We start from the raw sequence: 25,573 nt of genomic DNA on the forward strand, positions 1-25,573 counted from the left end.
TGACTCTTTGCCACCCATGGACTGTAGCCTACCAGGCTCCTCCACCCATGGAATTTTCCAGGCAAGAGTACTGGAGTGGGTTGCCGTTTCCTTCTCCAGGGGATCTTTCCGACCAAGGGATCAAACCCAGGTCTCCCACATTACAGGCAGACACTTTACCATCTGAGCCACCAGGGAAGCCCTGAGCAGTCAGTGGAAATTTAGAAAAAGAGCATTTCAAGTACAGGAGGAGGCCAGTGCAAAGGCTCTGAGGCTAGAGGCTGACTTCTGTATTTGAAGAAAAAGGGAGAGCATTGCAGGCAAATTCTTCACAAGATTGAACCTCCAGAGAAGTTGGAGCACAGCAGGAGGTGGGGGATGGGGAGGTGATATAGGAGATGCAGGGGGATAGCAGCAAATGAGATGAGGAAGGGGTAGAGATGATATAGGGTCCAAAGCCTATTGAAATAAATAGTAGGGACTTCCCTGGCAGTCCAGTGGTTAACTCCCTGTGCTTCCAATGCAAGGGGCTTGGGTTCCATCCCTGGTTGAAGAAGTAAGATCCCATAGGCCAAAAAAAATTTTTTTTAATCTAGTAAAAAAAACAAGATAAATGAACAGTAAAATGGAGAGTCATTAAAAGATTTTAAGCAGAGAAGAATATAATCTATGCTTTAAAAGTATTCCTTTGGGTACTTTCAGTAACTGAATCACAAGGGCAAGGCTGGAAACAGAGACCAGGTCAGAATACTGTAACACTGGAGATGATGGACATGAGGGAGCTCAGACCAGAGAGAGATGGTAGAGCTTTTTCAGAGAAAAATCTGCCCCTGTGACTCATGAAAGGCCACAGATCTAGTACATGGCAGAACCAAAATTCAAACCCACAACTGCAGAGCTCCAAAATTCTCATTTTTTTCCCCTCCCAGTGTTCCCCACATCATTCCTATACAAAGAACTCTCATACAGTATGCTAATTTCTTCAGCACTGATGCTACTCAAAAATTCTTACAAAAATTGTCTTTAATATATGCCAATTTAAGCCATAGACTTTGAACAAGCAGTTGTCCAGCCTGTTTCTTTTCATTCCCCTGAATCTGGCCACCCAGATGGCAAACAACATCCTATCTGACCTTAAGCCTGAAGGCTTGTTCTCTCCAACTATTCACCACATAATAGCCCCGGTAATCTAAACTGCAAAACTAGTCACTCCTTCAGTTGAACACTTCAATGTATTCTCACTGCTTTTAAAATACGGTCAAAAAAATTTTTTTCTGGACTTTCCTAGTGGTCCAGTAGTTAAGACTCCATTCTTCCAATGAAGGGGGCACAGTTCAATTCCTGGTTGGGAAACTAAGATCCCTCATGATGCAACGTGGCCCCCCCAAAATGAAAACATATATAAAATGCACAGTATGCAGCTTGAGTTTTTAAAAGCATTTGACAATCACCTGGTCTGGTCCCTGCTCACTTTACCAGCCCCTTTTCTCACCACCACTCTATGATCCAGCCATGCTGAATGACTCTCAGTTCCTCTCAATAGCCATGTTCTCGTCCACCTCAAGGCCTTTAAACAATCTACTCCCTCTCCTTGGAGGATTCTGACCCTCCCCATGAACTCTAGTCTATGCCTCTGATCTCAGGCTAAAAGTCATCTCCTCTGGAACAGAAAGAATCACCTCATTCTCCCAACCCAGTTTAGATGGTCCCCAAGACACCTGGTGGCTCAGATGGTAAAGAATCTGCCTGCAATGCAGGAGACCCGAGTTCTATCCCTAAGACAGGAAGATCCCCTGGAGAAGGGAATGGCAAACCACTCTAGTATGCTTGCCTGGAGAATCCTAAGGACAGAATAGCCTGGCAGGCTACCGTCCATGGGGTCACAAAGCATCAGACAGGACTGACTGATCAATACTAAGACACCTATTGTAGCTTAGAACTGAACACATTCCATTATAAATCTAAGACACAATATCATATGAGGATTAAGCTGTTAATCTCCAAAGTTTAGCTTGCCTGGGTGTCCTCAGGCGAGTCACTTGGGTCCTCTGTTTCTCAGTTTACTTCTCTGTGAAATGGAGAGATCAAAATACTACCTACCATCAGTTCAGTTCAGTCACTCAGTCGTGTCTGGCTCTTTGCGACTTCATGGACTGCAGCACACCAGGCCTCCCAGTCCATCACCACCTCCCAGAGTTTACTCAAACTCATGTCCATTGAGTCAGTGATGCCATTCAACCATCTCATCCTCTATCGTCCCCTTCTCCTCCTGCCTTCACTCTTTCCCACCATCAGGGTCTTTTCCAATGAGTCAGTTCTTCACATCAGGTGGCCAAAGTATTGAAGTTTCAACTTCATCAGTCCTTCCAATGAATATTCAGGACTGATATCCTTTAGGATTGACTGCTATGATCTCCTTGCAGTCCAAGGGACTCTAGAGAGTCTTCTCCAGACTACAGTTCAAAAGCATCAATTCTTCGGCACTCAGCTTTCTTTATGGTCCAACTCTCACATCCATACATGACTACTGGAAAAACCATAGCTTTGTAGATGGACCTTCATCAGCAAATGTCTCTGCTTTTTAATACACTGTCTCAGTTGGTCATAACTTTTCTTCCAAGGAGGAAGCGTCTTTTAATTTCATGGCTGCAAACACCATCTGTAGTGATTTTGGAGCCCCCAAAAATAAAGTCTGACACTGTTTCCACTGTTTCCCCATCTATTTGCCATGAAGTGATGGGACCAGATGCCATGATCTTAGTTTTCTGAATGTTGAGTTTTAAGCCAACTTTTTCACTCTCCTCTTTCACTTTCATCAAGAGGCTCTTTAGTTCTTCACTTTCTGTCATAAGGGAGGCATCATCTGCATATCTAAGGTTATTGATATTTCTCCTGGCAATCTTGATTCCAGATTGTGCTTCATCCAGTCCAGCACCTACTGTAGGGTAAGCATAAAAAATAAAAGAGTTAATGTTTATGAAGTACTTAGAACAGTGCCTGGCAAAGTCAGCATGTGATAAATGCTGGTTATCATTAGTCTCTTTTCAAAAGTAAACTGTAAGCTTTTTTTTTTCTTTTGGACGCACTACATGGCTTGCAGGATCTTAGTTCCTTGACCAGGGATTGAACACAGGCCACAGCGATGAATGTGCCAAGTCACCATTGGACAGCCAGGGAATTCCCAAGCTGTAAGCTGTGTGAGTGAAGAAGCCATTGCTCCCCCAGTATCTTCTATGTTCTATGCATTCAACAGCTAGAATGATCTTTCTACAATACAAATCTAGTCATGTCCTTTCCATGAAAGAAGTTCAAAGCCTTTACTGTGAGTGAAAATTCTTCCATGGGGCACTTCTAAACATGAACTATGCCTACCTGGTCAGTTTCATTTACCTCAACTTCTTCACATAATCTGGTAGTTTCCAAAGGCCTCTGGCTGTTTCTTGTATCCTTGTCTTTCAAAATTTAATCCTTCTTAATAATATATCCTTTAGGGGACTTCCCTGGTGGTTCAGTGGCTAAGATTCCACATTCCCAATGCAAGGGGCCCTGGTTCTATCCCTGGTCAGGGAACTAGATCCCACATAGCACAATTAAAAGATCCTCCCTGCAGCACCGAAGACCCAGTACAGTCAAGTAAAATTTTTAAATTAATTAATTAATTAAATACCCTTTAAGTTCATCTCCATCTGGGAAACTGAACGTCATGCAAGATTCAGCTCCAACTCAATCAGCTCCTCTAGGAAACATTCACTGCACACATCCCTTGACTACTTCCTCAAAATAAAATAGAAACCTCTCCCTGGAAATTCCCTGGCAGTCTAGTGGTTAGGGGGCTTCCTAGGTGGCTCAGTGTGGAAAGGAATCCGCTTGCCAGTGCTGGAGCCGCAGGAGATGCAGCTTTGATCCTTGCATCGGGAAGATCCTTTGGAGTAGGAAATGGCCACCCACTCCAGTATTCTTGCATGAAGACTCCCACGGGCAGAGGAGCCTGGCGGGCTACAAGTCCATAGGGTTACAAAGGAATCAGACATGAGTGATCAGCTGAGCATGCCCAGGGGTTAGGGCTCTGTGCTTTCATTACCATGGGCCCAGGTTGAATCCCTGGTTGGGGAACTAATGTGAACAGAAAGCAGAAACAAAAAAAAAACTCTCCCTAAACTTTGGGATTTGCCTGTTCATGCCTCTGTCAGTCCCTAACATTGTTGGTTGATTTCCTGTCTCTTCCCCTAGATCAGGAGCTCTTCTTAAACTCATTGTCTTCATCTTTTTATGCCCAGAGCCTAGCACAGGCATGGACAAGCTTAATAAACATTCCGTTCAGTTCAGTTCAGTTCAGTTCAGTTCAGTTCAGTCACTCACTCATGTCCGACTCTTTGCAACCCTACAAATCGCATGACATGAGGCCTCCCTGTTCATCACCAACTCCCAGAGGTTACCCAAACTCACATCCTTCGAGTCAGTGATGTCATCCAGCCATCTCATTCTCCGTCGTCCCCTTCTCCTTCTGCCCTTAATCCCTCCCAGCATCAGGGTCTTTTCCAATGAGTCAACTCTTCGCATCAGGTGGCCGAAGTATTGCAGTTTCAGCTTCACCATCAGTCCTTCCAACCCACTCCAGTATTCTTGCCTGGAGAATCCCATGGACAGAGGAGCTTGGTCGGCTACAGTCCACAAGTCGCAAAGAGTCGGGCACGACTGAGCGACTTCACTTTCACTTTCACTATCAGTCCTTCCAATGAACACCCAGGACTGATCTCCTTCAGAATGGACTGGTTGGATCTCCTTGCAGTCCAAGGGACTCTCAAGAGTCTTCTCCAACACCACAGTTCAAAACTATCAATTCTTTGGCACTCAGCTTTCTTCACAGTCCAACTCTCACATCCATACATGACCACTGGAAAAACCATAGCCTTGACTAGACGGACCTTTGTTGACAAAGTAATGTCTCTGCTTTTGAATATGCTATCTAGGTTGGTTATAACTTTCCTTCCAAGAAGTAAGCGTCTTTTAGTTTCATGGCTGCAGTTACCATCCGCAGTGATTTTGGAGCTCCCCAAAATAAAGTCAGCCACTGTTTCCACTGTTTGCCCATCTATTTGCCATGTAGTGACGGGACCAGATGCCATGATTTTCGTTTTCTGAATGTTGAGCTTTAAGCCAACTTTTTCACTCCCCTCTTTCACTTTCATCAAGAGGCTTTTTAGTTCCTCTTCACTTTCTGCCATAAGGGTGGTGTCATCTGCGTATCTGAGGTTATTGATATTTCTCCTGGCAATCTTGATTCCAGCTTGTGCTTCCTTCAGCCCAGCGTTTCTCATGATGTACTCTGCATATCAGTTAAATAAGCAGGGTGACAATATACAGCCTTGACGTACTCCTTTTCCTATTTGGAACCAAATATTCCTTTAGATATACTTTATTTTAATTTCTTCCTCAGCTACAAAAACAATACAAGTTCCTTGAAACAGATCAAATAAAACAGTGATTTTTCCCTGCTCTACAATGTATACACCCTCCCTTCCCAAACCCCTACCAGAGTTAATGGTTTGGTGTGTATCTTTCCATACTTTTTTCTATACCTATACAAACACACATAGCCCACACCCACACTCACTCACGCACATAACATATATAGGGATTTTTAAAAATAGAGTCTTAGTGTGCATATATATTTATGGGTTCATAATATGTATCACTGTGGATGGTGACTGCAGCTGTGAAATTAAAAGATGCTTGCTCCTTGGAAGGACAGCTATGACAAACCTAGAGAGTGCCTTAAAAAGTAAAGACACCACTTTGCTGACAAAGGTCCATATAGTCAAAGCTATGGTTTTTCCAGTAGTCGTGTGAGAGTTGGACCATAAAGAAGATTGAGCACTGAAGAATTAATGCTTTCAAACTGTGGTGCTGGAGAAGATTCTTGAGAGTCCCTTGGACACAGCAAAGAGAGCAAATCAGTCAATTCTAAAGGGAATCAACCCTGAATATTCATTAGAAGGAAGGACTGATGCTGAAGTTGAAGCTCCAATACTTTGGCCACCAGATGGGAAGAGCCGACTCATTGGAAAAGACGCTGATGATGGGAAAGACTGAAGGCAAAAGGAGAAGATGGTGGCAGAGGATGAGGTGATTAGATAGCATCAGTGACTCAGTGGACATGAATATGAGCAATCTGCTGGAGATAGTGAAGGACAGGGAAGCCTGGCATGCTTCAGTCCATAGGATCACAAACGTCAGACATGACTTAGCAACTGAACAACAACAATAATAAGTATGTATTTGAACATACACGTACATTTGTATATATATGTACATATATATGTGTATACATATAAAAAATAAGATTCTGATATTTTTTCCTCTTAAAATATAATGGGCATTACTAACAGAAGCAGAAGATATAAAAAGAGGTGGCAAGAATACACAGAAGAACTGTACGAAAAAGATCTTCAAGACCCAGTTAATCACGATGGTGTGATCACTCACCTAGAGCCAGACATCCTGGAATGTGAAGTCAAGTGGGCCTTAGGAAGCATCACTAAAAACAAAGCTAGTGGAGGTGATGGAATTCCAGTGGAGCTGTTTCAAATCCTGAAAGATGATGCTGTGAAAGTGCTGCACTCAATATGCCAGCAAATTTGGAATACTCAGCAGTGGCCACAGGACTGGTAAAGGTCAGTTTTCATTCCAATCCCAAAGAAAGGCAATGCCAGAGAATGCTCAAACTACCACACAATTGCACTCATCTCACATGCTGGTAAAGTAATGCTCAAAATTCTCCAAGCCAGGCTTCAGCAATGTGTGAACCATGAACTTCCAGATGTTCAAGCTGGTTTTAGAAAAGGCAGAGGAACCAGAGATCAAACTGCCAACATCTGCTGGATCATCAAAAAAGCAAGAGAGTTCCAGAAAAACATCTATTTCTGCTTTATTGACTATGGCAAATCCTTTGATTGTGTGGATGACAATAAACTGTGGAAAATTCTTAAAGAGATGGGAATACCAGACCACCTGACCTGCCTCTTGAGAAATCTGTATCCAGGTCAGGAAGCAACAGTTAGAACTGGATATGGGACAACAGACTGGTTCCAAATAGGAAAAAGAGTATGTCAAGGCTGTATATTGTCACTCTGCTTATTTAACTTATATGCAGAGTACATCATGAGAAATGCTGGGCTGAAGGAAGCACAAGCTGGAATCAAGATTGCCAAGAGAAATATCAATAATCTCAGATATGCAGATGACACCACCTTTATGGCAGATAGTGAAGAGGAACTCAAGAGCCTGTTGATGAAAGTGAAAGAGGGGAGTGAAAAAGTTGGCTTAAAGCTCAACATTCAGAAAACTAAGATCATGGCATCTGGTCCCATCAGTTTAGTTCAGTTCGGTTCAGTCACTCAATTGTGTCCGACTCTTTGCGAACCCATGACCCTCAGCACACCAGGCCTCCCTGTCCATCACAAACTTCTGGAGTTCACCCAAACCCTGGTACTATCACCTCATGGCAAACAGATGGGGAAACAGTGGAAAGAGTGATGGACTTTATTTTGGGGGGCTCCAAAATCACTGCAGATGGTGACTGCAGCCATGAAATTAAAAGATGCTTACTCCTTGGAAGGAAAGTTATGACCAACCTAGACAGCATATTAAAAAGCAGAGATATTACTTTGTCAACAAAGGTCCGTCTAGTCAAGGCTATGGTTTTTCCAGAGGTCATGTATGGATGTGAGAGTTGGACTGTGAAGAAAGCTGAGTGCCAAAGAATTGATGCTTTTGAAGTGTGGTGTTGGAGAAGACTCTTGAGAGTCCCTTGGACTGCAAGGAGATCTAACCAGTCCATCCTAAAGGAGATCAGTCCTGAGTGTTCATTGGAAGGACAGATATTGAAGCTGAAACTCCAATACTTTGGCCACCTGATGTGAAGAGTTGACTCATTTGAAAAGACCCTGATGCTGGGAGGGATTGAAGGCAGGAGGAGAAGGGGACGACAGAGGATGAGATGGCTGGATGGCATCACCGACTCGATGCACATGAGTTTGGGTGGGCTCCAGGAGTTGGTGTTGGACAAGGAGGCCTGGTGTGCTGCAGTTCATGGGGTTGCAAATAATTGGACACAACTGAGTGACTGAACTGAACTGAACTGAACTCTAGACCAGCACTGATTGTCCATACAAATAAAATAGCCATATATATGTGATTTTATCTATTTGTTTCTTTGGTGTATAGTTGCTTTATCATGTTGTGCTAGCTTCTGCTGTACAGAAAAGTGAATCGGCTTTACATATGCATATATTCCCCTCCTTATTGGACTTCCTTCCCATTTAGAGAAGTTGTTCTGTGGTGGCAGAGCACTGAATAGAGTTCCCTATGCTATATAGTCAGTTCTCATTAGTTATCTATTTTATACATAGTAGCATACCATATATGTAATTTTAAAACTTCTAGTGAAAGAAAGTGAAAGTGAAGTCGCTCAGTCGTGTCTGACTCTTTGCGACCCCATCAACTGCAGCACGCCAGGCCTTCCTGTCCAACACCAACTCCCGGAGCCCACCCAAACTCATGTCCATTGAGTCAGTGATGCTATCCAACCATCTCATCCTCTGTCGACCCTATGGACTGGAGCCTGCCAGGCTCCTCTGTCCATGAGATTTTCCAGGGAAGAGTACTGGAGTGGGCTGCCATTTCCTTCTCCAGGGGATCTTCCTGACTCAGGGATCAAAGTCTGTTCTCTCACATTGCAGGCAGACTCTTTACCCTCTGAGCCACCTGTGAATCCCCAAAACTTCAGGTAGTCACACGTAAAAAGGTAAAGAAACAGGTAAAATAAGTTTGTAAAAATATGCTTATTTAACCCAAAATAATATCAAATATAAAAACTATTTTACATTATTTTATTTTACTTATTAACCCTTTGAAGTCCAGTGTGTATTTTGCACTTACAGACAATGTGTGAAATCTCAGTGTGAACTGGCTGCATTTCCAGTGCTTAATAACCACATTTGGCTGATGCAACCATACTGGACACTTATTCCTTGGAAGAAAAGCTATGACCAACCTAGACAGCATATTAAAAAGCAGAGACATTACTTTGCTTACAAAGGTCTGTCTAGTTAAAGCTATGGCTTTTCCAGTAGTCATGTATGGAGGTAAGTTGGACTATAAAGAAAGTTGTTGGAGAAGGAAATGGCAACCCACTCCAGTATTCTTGCCTGGGAAATCCCATGGACGCAGGAGCCTCGTGGCCTACAATCCACGGGGTCGCAAAGAGTCAGACACGACCGAGCGACTTCACTTTCACTTTACATTGTGTTAGGTATAAAAAAAAAAAGAAAGAAAGAAAAAAAGTTGTGCTGCGAAGAATTGATGCTTTTGAACTGTAATGCTGGAGTCCCTTGAACTGCAAGGAGATCAAAGCAGTCAATCCTAAAGGAAATCAGTCCCGAATATTCATTGGAAGGACTGATGCTGAAGCTGAAGCTCCGATACTTTGGCCACCTGATGTGAAGAACTGACTCATTGGAAAAGACCCTGATGCTGAGAAAGATTGAAGGCAGGAGGAGAAGGGGATGACAGAGGATGAGATGTTTGGATGGCATCACTGACTCGATGGACATGAGTCTGAGCAAGCTCTGGGAGTTGGTGATGGACAGGGAAGCCTGGCGTGCTGCAGTCCACTGGGCTGCAAAGAGTCGGACACGACTGAGCGACTGAACTGAACTGAACTGAACCATACTGGACAGCACACTGAGATGTAACTCACGCTTTTCCATATCTGCATAATATTCCACAGTGTGGATGTTCAGTATTTAGTCAGTTACTGTGTTGGTAGACAATTTATTTACAGGGTGGTCTGTTTTAATGGTGCTTGCATGAACTTCCTTATGAGAAAATTGAGTGAGGGAGTGAACCGCTATTAACCTTAACATTAACATTAAGGGAGTGATTATTAGTATTGTCAATATCATCCTCCATTTTAAAAATAAGATAACTCACGTGCAGAGATTTATCACAAAGTCAGAGAACAAATGATCCCTGGCTAGAAGAGTAGTACTCTTTCTGTAGCACAACTGCCCGCTGGTTTTCTGTTTTCCAGTAGCTCAAAGAGATAGGATTCAATGTAAATGTATGTGTGACCTTGGATAAGCCATTTATTGCAATCAAACCTCAGTTCTTTCATGTTAAAGTCCTACATCGTGTTAAAGTCTTGCATTGAGGCTTCAAATATTTACATTGTAATTAATAAACTGCTGAACAAATTTATGACCTCCTTATAGATGGCAAAACCAGGTGCTTAATCATACTGTTTACTCTATAACAGAATGATGATATTAATGTTTTGCCCAACTAAGGGGTTCCTTGGTGGCTCAAACGGTAAAGGATCTGCCTGCAGTGCGGGAGACCTGGGCTTGATCCCTAGGTTAGGAAGATCCCCTGGAGGAGGGCATGGCAACCTACTCCAGTATTCTGGCCTGGAGAATACCCATGGACAGAGGAGCCTGGTGGGCTACAGTCCATGGGGTCACAAAGAGTCCGACACAACTGAGGCGATACAACTGAGTGACTAAGGCCCAGCACAGTGAATGCTAAATTTTGCAATACCGAAACAAAACACTAGAGGGAGTTCATTATATTTTTGTGTCAATGGCAAGTCATTTAAGAAACGTTTTGGAGTCATCACTAGGAGAAAGTCTCTGAGACTGTCAGAATTTTTGAGGGGTTCAAGTAAGCCATTCTGCACTTTATTCGTTGTGATACATTTTCTGAAGTAGCAGTTTCTAAGAGGTGTTTTTCTTAAGAAGCTGAGCAAATAAATGTGCTGACATTCCCATTCTCAAAAAAAAAAACCAGTGTCAGCTCTTCCTGGAGAAAATTACATGCCTGGACAGTGAATAATCCTGAATGGGTATGAAATGGAGTAGGACACTACGGTCCTTGCCTCAACTTGCCTTTCATCTGTAGAAAAACTTTAGACAAAGAACACGTTTAATTAGAGAACTGAGAAAATGCAGAAGCAAAGAAAAGCAGTCAAACAGGACAAAACAATAATAGTTTAGTCTGTAAGCAAAGTCAAGGATCTTTAGTTCCTTCTCAAAGGCTGTAGATAGTATTCTGAGCCACATCCTGTGAGCTGTCTTATAGAGTCTAAAACCCCCACCAGGTGGAAGAACTTATCTACACGATGACCAGACTGAAGCCGTGAAACAAGCTGTCACAATTCCGAGAACCGACCTCAAGAAAATGGGAACAAATCAACCCTGGAACTGAAGACCAACTGTACTTAGTTAAAGATGATGCTGGTCAGGCCAATTTCAAGAGGACTACCAGAGCTGACTGCTATTTATACACATAGCTCCCTCCCTCTGCCTATAAAAACTCTTGCCCCCAATTGTTGGGTTAGAGAGTCAGCCTTTGGACAGGAATTGCCGGCATCCAAAATAAAGCAAACTTTCCTCTTTGCCAACCTTGACTCTTTAATGTCTTTTGAGCAGTGAGTAGCCAGACCCCACTTTTAGTTACTGGTTCTAAATGCAGCCTATTAGGATTTTATTCATCCTAACCCATGTGGAAGGCAGACATGGGTAGAAGCCCCATGTTTCAACATACGTGGCAACTCTGCCTCTACTGTGGTCAGAAGTATCCCACTGATATTTCTGAGACCTTTGTAAGCATCTGATCACTGCATTTGTGTCCTTAGTCACCTGAAACCAGAAAAGGCTACATTATTCTCAGGGACACAGCATTGAAGCAAGTGGTTTGTATACAGCAAGGCATAAAGCTCTAGCCACCAGCAACAGCAAACGGAAGAGAATGGAAACTTCAAGCTGAAAGATATTGTATTGTGTACATGTTACCTTAAGGGCTGCAGTGAAGTTTAAAACATACATACACACACAAAACGCTATAAGATGTACCGTGCTATTGGTTTTGCAAGAGATAATAACTTCTTATTTTTAATTCTATTAATATGCACAGCAAGCTGTCTTATTCATCTTCATTAATCAGTTCTTTAATCTTCACAGACTATTGGTTAAGAGCGCACTCTCTGAAATCTGATCCATGCTGTGGGCAAGTTACTGCACCTCTTTGAGTCCGAGTTTTCCCATAATAGTATCCTCTATAGGCTGTCAGGAGGATTCAATGAAATAAGGCAAGATACATAAAGCAGTGCTAGGTGCATTGCTCTTCCCACCCCTGGTGTATAGTTTTTAGCAGAATACTTGGCACGTAGTAAGACCCCACAGGGTCCTGCTCCATTACATCATTCACAGCTATGACCTAGATGGTGATGATGGTGCTGGTGGCAGTGACAACAAGAACAGATATTTATTTAGCCCTTTCCATGCATAAAATGCCATACTTAGTGATTTTGTATATATTAACTTATTTAATCTTCCCAACAATTCTGTGAGATACATATTATGGTTATCTCCTTTTTTTTTTTTTTCCATTTTAGAAATGAAGAAACAGGGCAAAGTGGCCAGGGAGGGAATGTGGAGGGAACAAACAATCATGCTCTTTGATGCCTCCATGCCCCTTGATGCCTCCATGCCCCCTCCATTTATTGTACCAATTGCCACTTCCATCTGCTAAATTTGTATCTAGTCTTCCAAATCCAATGCAAAACCAAACTCTTTTGCAAAACTTTCCTAAATCCGCCAGAAGAAGTAACTTATAATTATTCATTTCTCTGTTTGTTTTTTCCTTGAATATGTGTTCTCAAGGGCAGGAATGTACTTCATTGGTTTTAAATTCTAGCCTTTTCTACTACTGTATCACAAAGGGAACTATACCCAATCTCCTGGGATAAACCATAATGAAAAATAAATATTTTTAAAATAATGTATGTATGTGTAAATTGACTCACTTTGTCATACACCAAAGACTGGCACACCATTGTAAATCAACTATATTTCAATAAATACAGTAAAACAAATTCTAGCTTTTTAGACCTGCTGTCATTGAGCACAGGCTGTAGTCTGATTAGGCGATACAGGCTTTAGGTAATTGTGGAGAAAATGTCCCTGGAAGGTTCCCATCTAGCCTTTCATCGGATAGGTTTCACTTTATTTAGGATAAGTCCTTCATCCATCTATGTGCTAAGTCCTTCCAGTCCTGTCCAACTCTGTGGGACCCCGTGAACTATAGCCCACCAGGCTTCTCTGGCCATCGAATTCTCCAGGCAAGAATACTGGAGCAGGTTGTCAAGCCCTCCTCCAGGGAATCTTCCAGACCCAGAAATCCAACCATGTCTCTTGCATCTCCAGCATTGGGAGGTGTGTTCTTTACCACAAGCGCCACCTGGGAAGCTCATTCATCTGTCTATCAGTTCAGTTCAGTCTCACAGTCATGTCCGACTCTTTGCAACTCCGTGAACCGCAGCACGCCAGGCCTCCCTGTCCATCACCAAATCCCGGAGTCTACCTAAACCCATGTCCATTGAGTCGGTGATGCCATCCAACCATCTCATCCTCTGTCGTCCCCTTCTCCTCCTGCCCTCAATCCCTCCCAGCATCAGGGTCTTTTCAAATGAGTCAACTCTTCACATCAGGTGGCCAAAGTATTGGAGTTTCAGCTTCAACATCAGTCCTTCCAATGAACACCCAGGACTGATCTCCTTTAGGATGGACTGGTTAGATCTCCTTGCAGTCCAAGGGACTCTCAAGAGTCTTCTCCAACACCACAGTTCAAAACCATCAATTCTTTGGCATTCAGCTTTCTTTACAGTCCAACTCTCACATCCATACATGACTACTGGAAAAAACATAGCCTTGACTAGACGGACCTTTGTTGACAAAGTAATGTCTCTGCTTTTTAATATGCTGTCTAGGTTGGTCATAACTTTCCTTCCAAGGAGTAAGCATCTTTTAATTTCATGGCTGCAGTCACCATCTGCAGTGATTTTGGAGCTCTCCCCCAAAAAAGTCAGGCACTGTTTCCACTGTTTACCTATCTATTTCTCATGAAGTGATGGGACTGGATGCCATGATCTTAGTTTTCTGAATGTTGAGCTTTAAGCCAACTTTTTCACTCTCCTCTTTCACTTTCATCAACAGGCTCTTGAGTTCCTCTTTACTTTCTGCCATAAGGGTGGTGTCATCTGCATATCTGAGGTTATTGATATTTCTCCTGGCAATCTTGATTCCAGCTTGTGCTTCCTCCAGCCCAGAGTTTCTCTTGATGTACTCTGCATATAAGTTAAATAAGCAGGGTGACAATATACAGCCGTGACATACTCCTTTTCCTATTTGGAACCAGTCTGTTGTCCCATATCCAGTTCTAACTGTAGCTTCCTGACCTGCATACAGATTTCTCAAGAGGCAGGTCAGGTTGTTCTGGTATTCCCATCTCTTTAAGAATTTTCCACAGTTTATTGTGATCCACACAGTCAAAAGCTTTGGCATAGTCAATAAAGCAGAAATAGATGTTTTTCTGGAACTCTCTTGCTTTTTCCATGATCCAGCAGATGTTGGCAATTTGATTTCTGGTTCCTCTGCCTTTTCTAAAACCAGCTTGAACATCTGGAAGTTCATGGTTCACACATTGCTGAAGCCTGGCTTGGAGAATTTTGAGCGTTACTTTACTAGCATGTGAGATGAGTGCAATTGTGTGGTAGTTTGAGCATTCTTTGGCAGTGCCTTTCTTTGGGATTGGAATGAAAACTGACCTTTACCAGTCCTGTGGCCACTGCTGAGTTTTCCAAATTTGCTGGCATATTGAGTGCAACACTGTCATAGCATCATCATTTAGGATTTGAAACAGCTCAACTGGAATTCCATCACCTCCACTAGCTTTGTTTTTAGTGATGCTTCCTAAGGCCCACTTGACTTCACATTCCGGGATGTCTGGCTCTAGGTGAATGATCACACCATCATGATTACCTGGGTCATGAAGATCTTTTTTGTACAGTTCTTCTGTGTATTCTTCCCACCTCTCCTTAATATCGTCTGCTTCTGTTAGGTCCAGACCATTTCTGTCCCTTATTGAGCCCATCTTTGCATGAAACTTTCCCTTGGTATCTCTAATATTCTTGAAGAGATCTCTAGTGTTTCCCATTCTATTGTTTTCTTCTATTTCTTTGCATTGATCTCTGAGGAAGGCTTCTTATCTCTCTTTGCTATTCTTTGGAACTCTACATTCAGATGGGTCCTTCAGATGGGTCCTTCAAATGGGTCCACGGTGCAGGAGTGGTGGCTGCAATAGCGCCGGAGTGGCAGAGAGGAGCTACCCCACGTCCAAGATAAGCAAAACCCAAATAAGATCGTAGGCGCTGAGAGAGGGCATCAGAGGGCAAACAGACTGAAACCACAATCACAGACAACTAGCCAATCTGATCACACGGACCACAGCCTTGTCTAATTCAATGCAACTAAGCCATGCTGTGGGGGGCCACCCAAGACAGGCAGGTCATGGTGGAGAGGTCTGACAGAATGTGGTCCACTGGAGAAGGGAATAGCAAACCACTTCAGTATTCTTGCCTTGAGAACCCCATGAACAGTAAGAAAAGGCAAAATGATAGGATACTGAAAGAGGAACTCCCCAGGTTGGTAGGTGCCCAATATGCTACTGGAGATCAGTGGAGAAATAACTCCAGAAAGAAAGAAGGGATGGAGCCAAAGCAAAAACAACACCCAGTTGTGGATGGGACTGGTGATAGAAGCAAGGTTTGATGCTGTAAAGAGCAATATTGCCCAAGAATCTGAAATGTTAGGTCCACGAATCAAGGAAAATTGCAAGTGCTCAAACAGGAGATGGCAAGAGTGAACATCAACATTCTAGGAATCAGCGAACTAAGATGGACTGGAATGGGTGAATTTAACTCAGATGACCATTATATCTACTACTGTGGGCAGGAATCCTTTAGAAGAAATGGAGTAGACATCATGGTCAACAAAAGAGTCCGAAATGCAGTACTTGGATGCAATCTCAAGAATGACAGAATGATCTCTGTTCATTTCCAAGGCAAACCATTCAATATCACAGTAATCCAAATCTATGCCCTGACCAGTAATGGTGAAGAAGCTTAAGTTGAACGGTTCTATGAAGACCTACAAGACCTTCTAGAACTAACACCCAAAAAAGATGTCCTTTTCATTATAGGGGACTGGAATGCAAAAGTAGGAAGTCAAGAAACACCTGGAGTAACAGGCAAATTTGGCCTTGGAGTATAGAATGAAGCCGGGCATAGGCTAATTGAGTTCTGCCAAGAGAACGCACTGATCATAGCAAACACCCTCTTCCAACAATGCAAGGGAAGACTCTACACATGGACATCACCATATGGACAACACCAAAATCAGATTGATTATATTCTTTGCAGCCAAAAGATGGAGACGCTCTATACAGTCAGCAAAAACAAGACTGGGAACTGACTGTGGCTCAGATCATGAACTCTTTGTTGCCAAATTCAGACTTAAATTGAAGAAAGTGGGGAAAACCACTAGACCATTCAGGTATGACCTAAATCAAATCCCTATGACTATACACTGGCAGTGAGAAATAGATTTAAGGGACTGGATCTAACAGACAGAGTGCCTGATGAACTATGGATGGAGGTTCGTGACATTGTACAGGAGACAGGGATTAAGATTGGCCACCGCATGTGAAGAGTTGACTCACTGGAAAAGATTCTGATGCTGGGAAGGATTGGGGGCAGGAGGAGAAGGGGACGACCGAGGATGAGATGGCTGGATGGCATCACGGACTCGATGGACTTGAGTCTGAGTGAACTCCGGCAGATGGTGATGGACAGGGAGGCCTGGCGTGCTGCGATTCATGGAGTCGCAAAGAGTCAGACACGACTGAGCGACTGAACTGAACTGAACAAAAATAAATGCAAAAAAGCAAAATGGCTGTCTGAGGAGGCGTTACAAATAGCTGTGAAAAGAAGAGAGACAAAAAGCAAAGGACAAAAGGAAAGATATACCCATTCATCTATACTTTCTTACTATTTAAAATGGTAATGCTTTCTAATATCTTTGGTAGGCAAAATAAAAGTTTCAACTTTAGGCCCGTTCCCAAAAGTACTCTGAGAATTCTACCAGTCTATAAAATGAAGCATTTTCAGAAAACGTATTCTCCACTTTCGCCTCCTGAGAAAATCAGTCCTGTATACAGTACCAAAGAGGCTGAACTACATTTCCCATAATGCCTCAGACCCGGAAGGAAGTGAAACTCATTCCTTATAGACCGGAAGCCAGGATCTTAGTTCTCTTTCCCATCTTGCAAGGTAAGAATGGTGGTATGTCTCTTCAGGACTAGATTTCAAGATCCCAATCCTTCGCCATCCTAGCCGAGAGGGTATCAAGTCGACATCTGCAGGGGTCAGACACCCTCGGGGCCTTCTGAGAGGCCTCCCGGACGCTTCATTTCTCTCTCTTGGGTTTACGGTAGGGTACGAAGAGGGTGAGGTGGAATGTTGTAGAGGCTCCGGTTGCTCGCCACCTTCCTGTACTGGGGAAACAGGGCCCTTCCAGGGATTCGTAGCGGACTAGCGGGGCCGCAGGGACTAGAGCGGCGGCGCGCGCTCCGGAATCCCCAATCTGGGTTCCAGAATACGCAACCTAGTTTGTCTCTGCCACGTTGTGGATTTGAGGGTGAGGCCAAATGCTGCTTTCTCCTCTTGCCCAGTCCGCGGGCCGGAAGTCTGCTCCGGGGCTTTGCGTTTTTTTCTCTCAGGGCTTAGTTTGGACTTAGTGTGTGTGTGTCTTCGCCTCCTAAACCGAATTTCTTGAATGAGGCAGTCTGGTAAGAACAGTCCTGAAAGCGAGCGATTTCAAGTTAGAGTTTCGCTGCTTCCTGGCTTTGGAAATTGTTTTGGCCTGTGCCTAGAATTTTTAATTTGCAAAATAGAAATAATGGAATAAGGACCTGTGACATCAAAATATGCAGCAAACACTTAACGGGCGTGAGGTGTCTTCGGCTCGTCGAAGAGGTTATAGTGTATTGTGGGAGACAACCTAAAAATTACAGCATTACGGATGTTGTTGCAAAGGTGGGATTAGGAGGAAGGCCTGTATCTTAAGAGTGGGAAGACTGAAAAGGACGTTTTAGCTACTTGGAGGATGAGAACTTGTAGTTTGGGAGGCCTGTCAGTGTATAGCTATGGGATAACTGGTGAAATGCCTTAAAAAAAAAAAAATGTGTTGGTAGATGGCGGGTGAAAAGGCTGAGAAGCCAGATACTAAGGAGAAAAAACCTGAAGCCAAGAAGGCTGATGCTGGCAAGAAGGCTAAAAAGGTGGAAAAGGTGAAGAAGGTTAAGAAGGGGAAGCCCCACTGCAGCCGAAATCCTGTCCTGGTCAGAGGAATTGGCAGATATTCCCGATCAGCCATGTACTCCAGAAAGGCCTTGTACAAGAGAAAATATTCAGCACCTAAATCCAAGGTAAGGGATGAGGGGAACTCATCGGGCATTTTCTTAAGCTTAAAATGTTTGTCTGCCTCTGACTTTGTGATGTGTTTGTCTCCTCATAGGTCGAAAAGAAAAAGAAGGTTCGTGCCCTTGCTACTGTCACAAAACCAGTTGGTGGCGACAAGAACGGTGGTACCCGAGTGGTCAAACTTCGCAAAATGGTAAGATTTGGAGATCTTAAGTTGGGAGTTGAGTTGTATCTTGTGAGCATTTTTGTGTGTGCTCAAGGTTCTGGAAGTTTGTGTTTACCAGAGGATTACTAATGGAGGGTAGCAAGTTTTGGGTTTATGACTTGGCTTTATTACTTCCCTGGTGGCTCAGAGGTTAAAGCATCTGCCTGCAGTGCGGGAGACCTATGTTCCATCCCTGGGTCGGGAAGATCACCTGGAGAAGGAAATGGCAACCCACTCCAGTATTCTTGCCTGGAGAATCTCATGGATGGAGGAGCCTGGTGGGCTACAGTCCACGGGGTCGCAAAGAGTCCGACAGGACTGAGCGAGTTCACTTATTACTATTCCTCAGCAGAGTTACTTCTCTGCGCTTTTGTTTCTTATAAAGCTGGAATAAAGTTTCGCGTCTCGGGTTTGTGAAATTTACCCTGCACAGAGCCTAGAAATGCGGCCAGACCTATAGAACGTTTGTCCACTAAAGCTGTGTTTCTTGGCCCCTCTTTACCATGCTCAAGACACAACATTTTCTCTGTGAAAAAGAAAGGTTTGCTCTGATTTCCATTATGGGACTATTCCCAGAGGTATTTCACTCTGCGCAGTTGAATATTACTGCACAAGAGCAAAAATGGCACTTTGATTTCTTCTTATCAAAGGTTTTGTGAGCTGATTTTTCTGTTAGCCATTCATGTTTGTGGTAAAAGCAGAAGTGTCCACTAAAATGATAGATTGTTGTGAGTTACTTGTCATAGGGTCTGTTACTTGTCTGTGGGGTCTTATTTTTATAATAAATGAACTGGCAGTCTTGATGATCTAAGCTAGTATCTTTGGTTCTATGCAGTTTGTTTTTCTTTGTGAATGATGTGGAAGTCATGCATGTTAGTGTGATGTGTGTGAACATATTTTAATTGGAAAACAAGCCTTGGTTTTTTCATAGCAAACAGAATGTGTCAGGCCTTTGTTTTCTGAAATGTGGTTTACAGCAGAGTCAGAAACCTTAGAAAAGCTTGAGAATGGCTGCTGCACGACAGTGCATAAGCCATGCAGTACACTAAAGTTTGGTTTGACCCCAGATTTACTTGCTGGATCTTTCCCTCTGCTTGAACACACAGCTCTCTCAGTTTCTACCCTGTGTTCTTGCATGAAAAGCTAATAAAGCAGCACTGACCTTTTCTACTTTTAAAATCTTAAAAGTGAAATGCAATAGTGTAAACAAAAGTGTTTCAACTAACTGCAAGACTGTAGTAAAGGTTTTACCTACCCAAGAACCAGCTCTACTGACTTGATTAGCTTACTTTAATAAGTTGGACCTATGGGCTTTCTCCAGCCTAGGTATTACCCTACGGAAGATGTGCCTCGGAAACTGTTGAGTCATGGCAAAAAACCCTTCAGTAAGCATGTGAGGAAGCTGCGTGCCAGCATCACTCCTGGGACCATTCTGATCATCCTCACTGGGCGCCACAGAGGCAAGGTGAGTTCAGCTGCCCGGAGTTACTGCATCCGAATACGCTGGCACTTGGGATGGGATTGGTTTGCCTGTGTTAACTGCATCTAGCAGCAGGAGGTCCCGTGGGCGAGATGGGATGCTCCATAACAGAACCAACAATCCAGTCCCTAGCATTATGTGTCTAGTCTATAACAGATAAGTGAGTACCTTTTCCTGTTTTTGGTAATACTAGTTACAAATGATTCGGGTGTCCCTGTACTCAAAAAATGTTTGAGTTACTTCCTTAGAGTGAAATTGCAGGGATAGAATTAGAGTTGAAGGATATTTATTTGCATTGTTAAAGGTGGTGGCTGCTAAGTTAAAAAAGGCACACCGAATTACTGCTTATATCCTAGAGTCACCCCTGTTAGTAGTTTGGTATAATTCCTTCCAGAACTGTTGTATCTATACACAGGTAGAAATTTGCTTTAACAACGTTAGTCTGTGATTTGATTAATTTAGAAGTCAGGTTTTATTTGTGAAGCCATGTAACATTTCTTTTTAATTTACAGAGGGTCGTTTTCCTGAAGCAGCTGGGCAGTGGCTTGCTACTTGTGACTGGTAAGAAAGTCCTTGGATTTAGTATTCTTTGAAATTTGCAGCTCTCCCTATCTTCAGTTTTGTTTAGAAATAACTTATATGCATCACTCTTAGGAGTTGAAGGTGTACAATATGATGATTTGATTTATTAATATATATATTATGAAATAATTACCATAGTAGACAAGTTTAAAAGTTCTTTCTTTGTGATGAAAACTCTTAGAAACTACTCTCTTGAATTGTGTTTTTAAAAGCCTGAAGTATACATTTTGCTTAGGTGGGAACCTAAGTAGAGGTTTCAGTGCCATGAGATTCTTCAGCCTATTTCATTGCCTGTGTACAAATGCATTCTAAGGGAGCAGGTATTTAACTTTATGATAATGTGGCATATCATAAAGTAATTGCCACCTGTAATGCAGAGTGTTTGTCTGCTAATTCCAAGGAATACTGTACAAGGCCTGTGATTGGTTTGCCACTTGGCCCCAGGATGGAGTTCCTAGAAGTCCTCAGTTTGAATTTTTCATGAGGCACTGGTGATTTTTTTTTTTTAACCAACCTGTATGAGTAACTCTGCTCTCTCCTGGTCTGCGTAACTTAAAGATGGGAGGGGTGGTCTGGGTAACTTAAGGTGTGAGGGATGGGGGGAAGCCACACCTCTTGAAAAAAGCCTTGATGCTGGCAGTGGAAAGCAGTTTGGAATTTCTTCTGACCTAGAAAAAAGCTAGAACCTTTGTCAGCAGATATTTTTTTCAAATCCAGTCAGGTCTTGACCATTTGCTCCTTTCCCTCATTATATTGATCCTCCCCCACCCCCAGGGCCTCTATCCCTCAATCGAGTTCCTCTGCGTAGAACACACCAGAAATTTGTCATTGCCACCTCCACCAAAATCGATATCAGTGGTGTGAAAATTCCGGAATATCTCACTGACACTTATTTCAAGAAGAAGAAGCTGCGTAAACCCAGACACCAGGAGGGTGAGATCTTCGACACAGAGAGAGAGGTAAGCTGCTATTTCTGTCTTTGCCTTTGGTAACTCTGGCTCCTCTGTTGGGAGTAAAAATAAATAAGGTTAAGAACTGTTAAAAAGAAAGGCTGTAAATAACGAGTGAGGAATATCTGGGAAATAATATTAAATAATAATAAATGGTAGTGTGCTGGATTCCTAGTTGGCAGCTAGGAGTTCAATTCAGAAGCCTGAGGTTTTGATGAAACTCTGTGAACTACTGTTTTCCTGGGAATTATAGATCATTTATCCTTTTATATTATATAAAAGTAGGCAAAAGGGTAAAACTGGTTGTTATATATTAAAATAGGTTATGTTTCACAGCTCTCCAAAGAGGATTATCAGAATTGCCTTCTGAATATCCCCAGAACTGAGTACTTGTGAAAGAGGATTTCTTATGAGGAGTTTGGTTCTTGGGCCGAGTTTTTTTTAATGATTTTTCTTTTTCTTTAGAAATACGAGATCACAGAGCAGCGCAAGGTTGACCAGAAGGCTGTGGACTCGCAAATTCTGCGAAGAATCAAAGCTGTCCCTCAGCTCCAGGGCTACCTCCGCTCTGTGTTTGCTCTCACAAATGGAATTTATCCTCACAAAGTAGTATTCTGAACTTCTTGCAAAGAACCTAATTAAATAACTTGTCGTTTCCTTTGTGTCTTTTTTTTTTTTTTGATCTGCCTCTAGGTGTGGTATGACTTATAGCCAACTTAATGGGACATTAGCCTCTATTAAAAGGAGTGGGATTGGGGGCTGTAAACTGCAGAGGAGTCTCCTCTTCGGATAAGCATTCTTAGCTTCCTTAGTGTCTTTTCAGCTTTTTCGCCAGGCACGTACCAATACAAAACAGTGGGATTTCCCCAGTCATCACTGAATGAGTCTGTACTAACTACATGGATAAGAACTGGTAGGTTTTCACTGCTATCTATAAGTAGAGTACTCCTCTGAAACCTTTTGTAAGCTAAAATGGCATAAAGTGAAATTACCTTATGACATATCTTGCTAACAGGTATAAAATGATATAAAACACAGGTGCTCACAGTTCACAGCAATGGTTCTTTACCTGAAATGCTAAATGCAGTTCCCAGGAAAGGAGCTTGGCAATGCCATTCCCACAGCCTAGACACACCTCTTTAATGGCTCTGTAAGACAGCTGTTTTTCCCCACTTTCTTTTTTTGGTTAAAGTAGACTCAGCAGTGGGTGCCTGAGAGTTACAGTCTGAAATATGCATACAGATGAGCAAGTACCAGGAAAAGTTTGCTTAGAGAACTTACTAAGCCGTTGTGGTTACGCTCATTTGTGTCCGACTCAGGTGTGTCCGTCTGTGTCTCACCCATGGACTGTTGCCTGCCAAGCTTCTCTGTCCATGGGATTTTCTAGGCAAGAACACTGGAGTGGTTGCCAATTCCTGATTCAGGGTTCGAACCCACGTCTCCCACATTGCCAGCAGACCCACTGAGCCACCTGGGAAGCCATAGGCTGTTCTGGTAAATGGTGCCAAAGTACACTACCCTCCATGAAGGTTGTACCAACTTGAGAGTGCCCGTTACCTTACAGACTCACTAAATGAAGTAGTCAGACTTCAGTTTAGCAATAGGTGAAAAATGACAAGATTTTTTTTTTTTTTTTTGATAACAGGGTGGTGGTGGTGGTTTTGCTGCACCGGGTCTAGTTCCTGAACCAGGGACTGACCCTGGGTCCCCTGCCTTGGGAACGAGAAGTCTTAGCGACTGCACTACCAAAAAAATCTATTCATCTATTAAGATTTATGAAATATGTTTTAATACTTCGTGTTGATTTGTTTGAACATTCATGTGCTGTTTATGAAAGAAAGTGAAAGTGAAGTCGCTCAGTCGTGTGAAGTCGCTCAGTCGTGTGAAGTCTGACTCTTGTGACCCCATGGACTATAGCTTACCAGGCTCCTCTGTCCGTGGGATTTTCCAGGCAATAGTACTGGAGTGGAATGCCATTTCCTTCTCCAGGGGATCTTCCCGACCCAGGGATCGAATCTGGGTCTCCCACATTGTAGACAGACGCTTTACTGTCTGAGCCACCAGGGAAGTCCATGAAAGTTTATGAGAGAGATGGGTAGAATATTCAAGAGAGCAACATAAGAGTCTTGAAATAATCATAAATATGCAAAAGTCATGTGGATAAAATGTTATTTTATTAATATAAATGTGATTATAAAAATCACCACAAGAAATTTTTACGTACATTAAAGACTGAGTTTTCTTTTTTGGTCTCCAGAGCTCTTTATGGTCTTAAATTATTAGTGATAAAGAGTTTTTTGTTCATGTGAGTTATGTCTGTTGATAGTATACCATATTAAGACCAAATAATTATTAAAATATTTGTATTTAAATGACAAACCATTCCATGTTAATGCAATATTTTTGTGAAAAATAATTTCCAAAACAAAATGGCATTGTTTCATGGTTTTGCAAATTTCTTAACTTCTGGGTTTATGGAAGACAGCTGGCTTCTCATGCGTGCTACTACATTCAGTCTGTTGCTGTGTCAGATATGTCCTGCACCCTCTGGACACTTCATTTTTCTCTCACCAGAGAACGAACGTGAAGACAGCGTCTCAGTAGCAACATGGCAAATGGCTTTCACATCACAGATTCATTCTAATATGTCAGGGACACCAAGGATTCCAAAATCATAGTACCACTCTACTAGCTCCTTTGGAAGGTTCCAGATTCTTTGATATTTCTTTTTTTCTTTTTTTCTTTTTTTTTTTTTTTTAATACATTTGCCATGCTGACAGCATTTGGGATTTTGGTTCCTTGACAAGGAATTGAACCCATGCCCCTTACAGTGGAAGCTCGGAGTCTTAACCGCTGGACCAGCAGCAAAGTCCTCAGTATTTCCGTCTCAGATGTCCTTCCTTTCCATCCATCTGCTTCCTGTAGCTCTGGTGCATCTGTGCAATGCTTAGGGCAGGACTGCTTGTAGAGAACAAGGCTGGGAACCCTGTGTCTGAGATCCTTCTTCCTTAGCATCCAAACACCTCTCCGTTGCTGCTGTAATAAGTTACCACAAAGTCTGTGACTTAAGTACATTCTCTTAGAGTTCTGGAGGTCAGAAGTCCAAAGCCAGTTTCAGTGGTTTAGTGTCAAGCCTACGGTAGTGAGTGTCCATCCATCTCCCGTGACTTGGGATCCCTTCCTCCCAGGTGCTCCAGCCCAGGTTCTTCTGTCATATCAGCTTTCTCTGACCCTCGATCTCTAAAAGACCAGTGTGATTACATCCCAACTGGAAAATCCAGGGTATCTCCTTGTGAAGATAGTTTCTCCACTCACAATACTTCTGACACCAAAATGTGTGGATTTTCCCACACCAAGCAATTCTCCAGTTCTCCGCAGATACCAGCTGAATGTCCTACAGTCCCGTTCTGACACTTAACTACTTGGAATTAGCATGGACCCAAAAATTAAGGCTCAATACCCAAGACTGCCCCTCACGTCAGATACCAATCACAAGTACTGGGTCCCTGGGTCAGACCCACACTTCTGTTTGAGCTACAAATAGAGGATTCTTAAAAATCCATCCTCAGCTTTGATAGTTTGCTATAACGGCTCTCAACTCAGAGGAACACTTCACTTCCATTCACCAGTTTGCAATAAAAGGTACAACTCAGGAAGCCATAAATGGAGCAAAGTAAGTAAGGGTGGTGCTGGGAGCACTGAACCCTCTCTGGGTATACTATTTCCAGCACCTCTTGATATGTTCATCAGTCAAGAAGCTCATCAAATCTTATTCAAGGGTTTTATATAGAACTTGGTCACTAGCACTACCGCCACTTCCCTGCCTTTCCTTAAGTCGGTTGGGCTGAAAGTTCCAGCCTTCTAATCCCTTGGTCTTTCTGGTGACCATCCCTATCCTGAGGCTAGAGTCTGACCCTAAGTCAACTCATTAACTTGGGTGTGGTCAAAAAGGGGCTTCCCTGGTAGCTCAGACCATAAAGAATCCACCTGCAACGTGG

General features: G+C 42.8%; 1 protein-coding gene across 4 annotated transcripts; it reads left to right on the forward strand.

Annotated features, from left to right (window-relative positions):
- The first annotated feature begins 17,131 nt into the window (after nucleotides 1–17,131).
- Nucleotides 17,132–22,232, forward strand: RPL6 (ribosomal protein L6). 4 transcript variants are annotated; one of them, XM_069558316.1, is made up of 7 exons: nucleotides 17,132–17,206; nucleotides 18,130–18,363; nucleotides 18,453–18,551; nucleotides 19,885–20,028; nucleotides 20,556–20,604; nucleotides 21,400–21,584; nucleotides 22,041–22,232. In XM_069558316.1, exons 2-7 carry the CDS (start codon nucleotides 18,130–18,132, stop codon nucleotides 22,191–22,193), a joined length of 864 nt encoding a protein of 287 aa, XP_069414417.1. In that variant the 5' UTR covers nucleotides 17,132–17,206; the 3' UTR covers nucleotides 22,194–22,232. The 4 variants fall into 4 exon arrangements, with proteins under 4 accessions (XP_069414417.1, XP_069414416.1, XP_069414418.1 ...); XM_069558315.1 differs by having other exon boundaries at nucleotides 17,169–17,366; XM_069558317.1 differs by having other exon boundaries at nucleotides 17,187–17,573.
- Nucleotides 22,233–25,573: the final 3,341 nt, after the last annotated feature.

The sequence above is a fragment of the Ovis canadensis genome, chromosome 17 (assembly GCF_042477335.2).
Source record: "Ovis canadensis isolate MfBH-ARS-UI-01 breed Bighorn chromosome 17, ARS-UI_OviCan_v2, whole genome shotgun sequence".
NCBI lineage: Eukaryota > Metazoa > Chordata > Mammalia > Artiodactyla > Bovidae > Ovis > Ovis canadensis.

Bases quoted from the DNA above. Each gene is read 5' to 3' on its own strand.
- RPL6 (XM_069558314.1), top strand. The intron at 20,029-20,555 runs GTGAGTTCAGCT...TTTAATTTACAG, and splicing joins CTGGGCGCCACAGAGGCAAG to AGGGTCGTTTTCCTGAAGCA. The intron at 20,605-21,399 runs GTAAGAAAGTCC...CCCCACCCCCAG, and splicing joins TGGCTTGCTACTTGTGACTG to GGCCTCTATCCCTCAATCGA.